The 9523-nt window shown below is 39.6% G+C and overlaps 1 protein-coding gene across 1 annotated transcript; it reads left to right on the forward strand.

Annotated features, from left to right (window-relative positions):
• The first annotated feature begins 1845 nt into the window (after window positions 1-1845).
• On the forward strand, window positions 1846-8937 carry LOC146570623 (katanin p60 ATPase-containing subunit A-like 2). Its single transcript, XM_085279176.1, has 16 exons — window positions 1846-2014; window positions 3510-3580; window positions 3917-4083; window positions 4204-4240; window positions 4684-4774; window positions 4864-4962; window positions 5268-5333; window positions 5526-5603; window positions 5967-6065; window positions 6502-6565; window positions 6642-6760; window positions 6867-6958; window positions 7038-7148; window positions 7485-7647; window positions 7788-7890; window positions 7973-8937. Exons 1-16 carry the CDS (start codon window positions 1964-1966, stop codon window positions 8110-8112), a joined length of 1551 nt encoding a protein of 516 aa, XP_085135302.1. The 5' UTR covers window positions 1846-1963; the 3' UTR covers window positions 8113-8937.
• The last annotated feature ends 586 nt before the right edge of the window (window positions 8938-9523 follow it).

A 9523-nucleotide genomic window follows, 5' to 3' on the forward strand; every position in this document is an offset into this window, starting at 1 on the left:
ATAGCTTTCCTACTTTTGTTAAGTCTGTATTGACAGATTAATGCCATGGTGGTTCGTGCTGTTGCCTCAGAGGAAGAAGATCCTGTGTTCAAATCCACAATGTGGCGAAGTTTGCAGTGGGTTCTCTCTGTGTACTGTGGTTTCCTCCACAGTTAAAAGTCATGCAGTTGTAAGGGTAACTGGTTATTCTAAATTGCCCAAAGGTGTTAAAGTGCAAATGATTGTTTGTCTCTGTATGATTGACTGGCGACCTGTCCAGGATGTACCCTGTCCCTCTTGCCCTATCACTTCCGCAGCCCAGATAAAGCTAAGAAGATGGGTGGATTGGAAGTTGCTGTAAATCCATTGATTTCTTTTTTTGGTTGAACATTACTTAATATGAATACATGTACTACAGACATAAGTTACATTTCATTCATTCAACAAGATTATCATTGGTGTAACAAACAAATATTTTACTAGTTCATGTAACAAGACTGATTTTTGATGTGCCAAAGTGTTTAAACAATATAAGATGGATTTAAATAAATTTAATTAGACTAACGTGGTGCAAACATGTTGATTGAACAAAAGTCAAATTAATTGAATGTTAATGTTAATATTATGTTAAACCTACACACATATATCGTGTTGAGACAACACAATCAAGATGGATTAATATAACATGATTTGTTTAGATGGAATATAAGTGGCAAGATAAAATTACGTTCATCCAATGAATTATTTTTTTGAGTGCAACTTTACACCACCGGCACCCTTTCATGTTGTTTATTGCAAATTCTGGCTACCATCTGCTCGTGACCTTGACATGTCATCTTGATGGCATCTACATGCCTAGATGCCATGAGCTGCTGACATGTCATTGTCTGATTAGATAATTGCACTACCAATCACTGAACAGGTGTACCTATTAAAGTTTTCAACAAATGCATATACTTTAATATTCCCTTATTCCTGCTAGTCTATTGTGTGTGTGTTACCATGTTATCTTAAATATAGGTTTAATGTCAGCCTAACAGACTGGCTTGACCTCATTACCGTTTTGCTCTTTAAGCTCTTTGGGGGAGATTTATTCAGAATCGAAGCTGGACAACCAGTGTTGAAATACCAGCGTGATTGAGCAGGAGCTGCACCTAATGGGATAGACAACGCTCTCTTTAACTAATTGTTTGGCTTATTCCAGGGTGTTTATGTCCTCCCACTGGTTGCTGGAGTTGTGCAAATAGATGTCTCTGTGTGTATGTCTGCCCCTGGAGACACACATGCACACAAAGAGTTAGAGCACAATAGTTACTAAGGATGGACACAAGCATGCCCTCAAAAACCAGACAGCCAAAACGGATCTATTCATCACCCATATTCACATTTACAAAACACTCACACACATTCTGATAAATTAAAGTAGCTTAAAATGGTGTCCTTTGATAGTACCGCTGTGACTTGCATGTTATATAGATCTCTTCTGCTCTCTAGTGGAGATAATCAGGATGACATACATCAACTGATCAGTTTCAACCTGAAAAGAAATCAAATGTGAGCTCTACAGGAGGCTTTCAAAAGATAATAACATCAGAGTAAAAGGTAGTAGGCTACATGTCAAATTGGAAAACATTTGTGATTGAGTACAAAAGTGCAATATAGGCAGTTAAGATATTGCGGTTTAATGAAACCTAACAATAAAAAAAAACCAAAACTTTAGCATTCTAGCTTTTAAAGAGCTTTTAACATCTCATTTTTGCAAAACTTTAAGTCAATGAAACATTTTGTCATTGAGATTTTTCTAAATTCTCAAAGTAAGCATAGGTGATGCTTTTCTTTACCACCGTTGCTGCTTCACAAAAGAGGCATACTCTTAAGTACGGTAGCCCCGAGGGGAACGTAAGACCCGACAGAACTACGCGGTGGACCAACTTCACCATCACCTAACGAATAATACCGACCTTACGAAATTTTTACAGCAGTAATGGAGCTCAATTATCAGTCAATGAAAGTCGCCCACCAGGCCCGAGAGGCGGTGAGTGAACACGGGCTTTTGTTTCTTGTTGTTTTACGCAAATTTGACGCACAACTGTTTTCAGATATCAGCTTGTGACTAACTAGCAGTGGCAGTGAACAGATGGGCACTGAACTGTCTGGTACTGTAAGCAGTGTTAAGCTAAAGGCATATGTATCCAGGTGTTGGTCGATTTGTTTTACACATGTGATGGGATTTCTATATTGTCGCTTTCACGAGCGTGGTAGTTAGCCGTCGAGCTAATCGTTAAGTTCTGCATGCACTCACTGGTTGCCTAGAGACAGCGTCAACTGGTTGTTGTTTGTGGTTGGCTGGCCCCCTCTGCTGGCAACTGTGTTTTCCCTGTATTTCCAGCCCAATATAAAATATTCCTCCTCCACATGTTTGAACCAGGGAAGAGAAGAGAACTGAAGCATTAACGAGCACAGGCTAACTCGTTAGTTGATAATTAGTGGCTACTTTTAGTTAGACCACAGACATAAATAAATACTTTAGGGAGTGTCATTTCCATCTTTATTGTCTGTGCAGGTTCTTAGTCATCCAGGTCATGGCAGTCTTTAAGAACTTGTAAAAAAAAAAAAAAGCAGTTGGACTTCTTTAAGTTTGATGATGTTTTTCATCTTTCACCCGAGAGGTTTCTTAAGTTCTAAAAACAGCAGGTGGAAGGTGCGAGGTATTTAACCAATAGTGGGAATTTTCACAAGCTTAAAGAAGTACAGTTCTTGAGACTTCCATCTTTACTGAAATTAGGCATACAGTTAAAGCCCGTGGGTAGCACAGTGGTAAAGAGTTTTGCCTCCCAAAGAGGTCTATCCACAGGCCAGCTGGCATGTCTCTGTGTGGAGTTTGGATGTTCTCCTCGTGTCTGTGTGGGTTCTCTTCAGCTACTCTGGCTTCCTCCCACAATTCAAACACATGGACATTAGTTTAATCAATGACTCCTAACTTGATCATAAGATAGGAATGTGTTAGCCCTGCGTTAGGTTGGCAGCATGTCCACGGTGTACCATGCCTCTCGCTATATGACAGCTGGTACAGACTCCAGCCTAATGGTGACCCTGATTGGATAAGGCGAAGTAAAAGGATGAATGAATGGAGTTCCAACCAGTATTTGTTGAGTGCTGTGGCTCACTTGTGTAATGCTTTTGCTATTATGCATAGCATCATGGCCTAAAATAATACTGTTAAATGTTATATCTTGCTATAACCTGTATATGGAGTGGCTAATTTCTTTGCATTTCAGTGATTCACTTTAAAGTTTTGTTTATCCATAAGTTGTGACACTTCATATCCTTCTGTTAAAAAAATCCTAATATTCTTCTAAAATATTTTGCTTTTGGGGGGACTGTATTGGTCTTTATTAGACCATATCTGTTCTTCATGACACCTGTGACAAATTGAACAATATTATTTGGTAGTTCTTTCTCATATAACAGCTCCATTTGAATTCCCCTTTTGTCCTCTTGTTGTTGCTGTTCTTGTTGCTGTCCAACAGGATGAGCAGAGGACTGAGATGAGGAAGAAAAGTCTCCTCATCCTCATCTATCACCACCTGCTGGGGCAAGGGTCAGTATAAAATTGTGTGTGTGTGGATGCATCAAGTGGTGATCAAAAAGATGAACTTTTCTTTTAAGTACATTTTTAGCATCAGGTTTAGATACGGACTTTTAAAACAGGTGGCTGAGTTTCTTTGATCAGAGCAAGTAGAATACATAAATTCACTCTTTGTTACTTCAAAACAGAATGGCATTATGCAAAATGGCATTGCTGGTTTATTATTGAATAAGTGGTAACAAACCAACCAAAAGGTCATATTTGTATGTCTGTATAGAAAAAGTGAAATGCAATTCATCAAGACAAGCACATCAAAAATCTGTTCCTTGCAATGTGTCTGTCCACCAGCTATGTAGCTGCAGCAGTGGCCTTGGATCACGAGACAAATGGAGGTGTGAGGAGGTTCGAGGTTAGCGATAACATCGATCTGGAGATGGTGTTGATGGAGTATGAGAGCTACCACTACGTCAAATTCCAGAAGTATCCCAAACTTATCAGAAGAATAGCAGAAGCAGGTGCAAGAACTCTGCTGAAACACTGAGAAGCAATGAAAATTATATCGCATGCTCTGTAAAATTATTAAAAACTAACTTATAGTCTTAGCATGTTTTTTTCTGATATTTTTTTCTGTCCAGGTGAAAGAAAATATCCAACACGTAGTGCAACTAAGAGGTGAGTCAGTCACGGGCCAAGTATGCTGTGCATACATGCTCACAGTAGAGGTGGGGAAAAATCGATACAACATCGAATCTCAGTATTTTCGGTGGCAATATTGTATCGATAAAGCAACACAGACACTGTCTTATGGCGACATTTAGGGCAGAAAAAACAAAAACTTATTGCATAAAACAGATATTGACAAGTTGAACTTTGAGGAGATAATTTGTAGTTGAAATGGGTGATAAATTGCAAATATGTTATTGCAAAACTCAGCATGTCACAAAATATTAAAAATCACAATAATAATTATGAGTGAAGTATTGTGATAATATTGTATCATGGGTGTGTCTGGTGATTCCCACCTGAATATATAACAATAAGTGAGTCTGCCATGCTGCTAGTCCATGCATGACAGTTAAAAAAATACATGTGTTTTGTTTTTTATTTGTCCCCAGGAGTCCCCGTTCAGCTGTGAAACCCCTCCCAGAAATCAACCCTTCCCGGAACACAAACACAGGAACTGGAGCAAAGAAGCCAGCCACTAGTGTACGGGCAAATGTGGAAAAATGAAGTCAAATCAAAACAACTCTGTACTCTAGCTAGCAATTATTCTGACATTTATGTTAATTTCCTAGGAGAATGGCACCTATCTTGCTCCACAGTCATCGGACTTTGGTCTCAGCGTATCCTCCATCAAAAATGCACCAGCTGGAGAGTGTGCCACAAACAGGAAGGTACTGGAGAAGTGAATACTCTGAGAACAGAAGCAAACCTCATCGTCCCAATTGAAGTTAATCACATTTTTTTCTTGTATGACATTTATGAGACGGTTTTCATTTTACGATGATGCTGCAGCAGGATGCTAACAAAATTGTTTATGTTTAATTCATTACAACATAAACCAGCACCTTTATGATCTGGGGTTGATTTGGCCGTGCCAAATGCAAAAACATAAAATAGAAGTCCTCACCCTTTTTAAAACAAAATTACCGCTGTCACTTTTGTTCCTATTATGTTCTCTTATGTATCTTGGGGGCAGATGACTGATGCCAAAGGTGCAATCCAGGATGCTGTCAGAGGAGCTGGGATTGATTCAGACCATATGGTAATTATGCTGGAGCCTTTGAACTAAACTGACTTATAAAAAAGGTCATAATATTCAGACAAGCTTCAAACAACTGTGAAATGTGTAAAAATATATTTTGGTAACAGTCTGAATTGTCCAAAATAAAAACTATTTGAAGGCAACAAAAAGTACAAAATGTCTACTGATAATAATAAAAAGTCTATGTTGCAGGAACGCCTACTGAAGCCACTGAGTGGCTTTTCTGGAATGAGTGGTGAGATGAGGGCACTAGCTACGATCGTCAGCAGGGTACACACACACACACACACACACACACACACACACACACACACACACACACACACACACACACCTTAATAAGCCTGAGGAGAAGCTGATTTTATCTTAATTTGTTCCTTGGAATATGATGTAAAAATATGAAAATCCTCCATATGACTACAGAGCAGCAGAGGGCTTTGTTTTGAATGAATTGATCTTTTGTATTAATGAAGGCCCAGGCTCTATCCACTTCCCTTACCCGATGTTTCATTCTAAAAGACACCTATTTACGCAACCAGGATGTGTGTGGGGGCCAATTTCTGGCTTATGTCTTCCACATGCATCACTCACTCTCTGTTGTGTGTGTGTGTGTGTGTGTATGCTTTTCCAAAGGACATCTATTTGCACAGCCCCAATGTGCGATGGGAGGACATCATTGGTCTGGAGGATGCCAAGCGATTAGTCAAAGAGGCCGTCGTTTATCCCATTAAGGTGCGGCCGCTACCCGAGCATGCTGGTATTTCAGCTCCGGTCGCCCATCTTCGATTCTGAATACATCTCTTTTAACGGGCTTAAAGAGAAGGAGGGCAGTGGGGTCAGGCCAGTCTATTAGACTAATATTAAATCTTTACCTGGGATATTATGGTAACACAGATACAGAAATGGATAGAAAGACACATGTGGCATGCCATGTAGAATTTATTGTACTGCTACAGTCACACAAGTTGTGCTTCTGCAAATAGATAAAAACTGCATCATCAGACTTATCAGGTTTCTTTGCACAGAGCTCAGTTTGCTATTGGTGTGCTGAAAATGGAAATACAATGTGTTCTCATACTGAGCTAGGATGTGATTTACTCAAGTTGTGTATCTATACTGTTTTGTTCATGTTTCCCCCTCATTCTTTGACTCAGTCTCTCCTCCTCAGTATCCCCAACTCTTTACAGGCATCCTGTCTCCATGGAAGGGTTTACTGCTCTATGGTCCCCCGGGTAAGGACTCAAGTGCAGGATATTAAAAAATGTCAGGGTCTCACTATGAAAACTTCACATTCCCTTACCCACGCAGGTACAGGTAAGACGTTGCTGGCCAAGGCCGTAGCTACAGAGTGTAAGACAACCTTCTTCAACATCTCAGCTTCCAGCATTGTCAGCAAGTGGAGGGGAGACTCTGAGAAACTGGTCAGGGTAGGCTGTCAGCTATAGGAAGAATTTTACAAAAACATGTTTGAATACTATTCTCTGGGGGGGGGATGTCTAATTAGTGTAAATGATTTAATACATGTGTCTGCAGGTTCTATTTGAGCTGGCCAGGTACCACGCTCCATCCACCATCTTCCTGGATGAGCTTGAGTCAGTGATGGGCCAGAGAGGAAGCAGCATGGGGTGAGCTCAACCACGAAGTGCAGTAAAATGTAGCTGTGCCACTGCTGCTGTCCACAAAACCTCTGTTTACTGCTTTCAGGGGCGAGCACGAGGGGAGTCGCAGGATGAAGACTGAGTTACTGGTTCAGATGGATGGACTAGCCAGATCAGATGACCTGGTTTTTGTACTTGCTGCCTCCAACCTACCTTGGTAGATTAATCACATGCACATTTGGACTTATTGGCCTTCTGTTGCATATACAAATAAATAGGAAGACAGAAAAATGCAACTCACTATTTTTGCTGTTTCAACCCTCCTCGTAAATTTATTGCCAGCATCATCTCAGCCTGATTTTAACATTCATTCATTTTTCTTGCATTGAATGCATTTGAAAAAAGACCCTTCATTTTCTTGACAAACACAAGATTATGATGTTATGATTTCAAAGTCACAGCTGTATAAATACAAAAAGATGACTACTAATACAGCTATAAAATTATGACAGTTAAATCTGCCTTTGTTTGTTTCTAATAAATCTTCTCTCAGGGAACTGGACCACGCAATGCTGAGGAGGTTAGAGAAGCGGATTCTAGTGAGTCTTCCCTCTTCACCAGCTCGCCAAGCCATGATTTCTCATTGGCTGCCTCCTCTCAGCTGCACAGGAGGGGTGGAGCTACGCACTGTGCTAGACTACGAAGCACTGGCAAAAGTGCGTATGGAGTTTGTCAAGTGTTTAATCGTTATGCTTAACAATTTTTCTGTAATTAATATTTCATAAATCATATATGTTATCTGGAAGGAAATGTGTTCACTCATGTACATCTGTACATTTGTGTGTTTTATTTCCAGGAGATGGAGGGCTACTCTGGCTCAGATATAAGATTGGCATGTAAGGAAGCTGCCATGAGACCAGTTCGAAAGATCTTTGATGCTCTGGAGTCACATCAGGATGGTAGGACAACACACACACACAATGTCAAGATTGACCCCTACAACAGCCATCTTCTCTGTCTTACTGTGATTCTCTTTTACAGATGACACAGACATGCCCGCCATCCAACTGGAAACTGTAACAACAGCTGATTTCCTGAATGTGATTGAACACACCAAACCCTCAGCACGAAACCTGATGGACAGATACACAGCCTGGGAGAGAGAGTACCAATCTGTCTGACACTAGTACACATAACATGAATGTAAAGACTTTCATACTAACGCCACTAAAAGTGATGATAACTCGTTTTTACTGTTACAAATTTATATCCTGCACTATACTAAAAATTTACACTAATGACTATATATTAGCGTAAAATGTTTCCTATACTTTGGATATTTGTGACAAGCTACTGCAGGTTGGAACGGTGTACATTTTAATAACTGTGGAGCTTTGAAAAACTCTTTTTGACAAGGAGAAAATATTTGTTCATTGATCATTTGTTTTCTTTTTTATTATTTGAAAACAAAAAGTATACAACCTAATACAAATACGCGAAGCCATACCAAATGACTATTAGAGCTGGCCTACTGGTATTATACAGCTAATATATATATTGTTTAGTATTAAGCTTTGCTTGTTCCATATTCAGTTTTTCAGCAAAACGTGTTTGAGTCCATAAGAAAAGATTCATTCTTATATCTGGAGGAAGATTTTTTTTTTTCAATAAATATTAATGTTAGCCCGCGACTTTGTTCCAGATTTGAATTTTGGCCCACTGTGTATTTGAGTTTGACACCCCTGCTCTAAACCAAGGCACAATGTACATTCCAAATTCCTTTAATTTTAAATATGTTTATATTGTCTATTCTGTAAAATAGTCAGATGTCTATTCACCTGCTTGCTGCTACTACTGCACATTCACCCAATGTATATACTATATATATATATATATAATGTTCTTCCTCTACCCCCCCCATTTTTTGCACATGTCGAGGAGCGTGTCAGGCTACATTTCACTGTGTGTTATACTTGTATAACTATGCATGTGACAAATAAAGAACCTTGAACCTTGAATTGTCTCTCTATTATGTTTTAACTGCATCTTCCTTTGTTTGAACCTATTCTCCCAAAAAACTGCATTAGCAGTGTGTATGCAATGAAATTAAATGCTTATTGCAGTGTAGGAGGCTCTCATTGTTCCTTCGGGTAACTCTGTGTCATTTATTCTATTCTCTCCTCCTTTTGTTTTCATTCTCTCACCTTATTTTCATTGGCACGCATGTCTTTCGACTCTTTTCTCACCTTCTTTTTTCCTTCTATGCAGCGTTTTTGTCTTTGTGCACATTGCCTTTCCTCTAAACTTTACTTTGAGACTGAGGAAGCAGAGTACTCGGAAATGTACTATTTTGTGTACTAAGTAGAGTTGGATGTCTCGAGACCGGTCTCGAGACCACTTTTACGTGGTCTTGGTCTCAACGTACTTTTGTCTCGGTCTTGCTGTCTGAGGTCAACATAGTGGTCGGGAGATTTGGAGTCAACAGTATCCATGACACACAGCGTAACGTTCGATAATGTATAATGCTCAAAAGCTTTAGCTCTGAGAGCCGTGCTTAGAGAGTGCTTTGTAGTGAATCAGAATAGTCGACTC

Source organism: Mchenga conophoros, linkage group LG7 (genome assembly GCF_057382185.1).
Source record: "Mchenga conophoros isolate Kocher_MC1m ecotype Shallow Benthic linkage group LG7, M_conophoros_male_GT1.1, whole genome shotgun sequence".
Classification (NCBI taxonomy): domain Eukaryota; kingdom Metazoa; phylum Chordata; class Actinopteri; order Cichliformes; family Cichlidae; genus Mchenga; species Mchenga conophoros.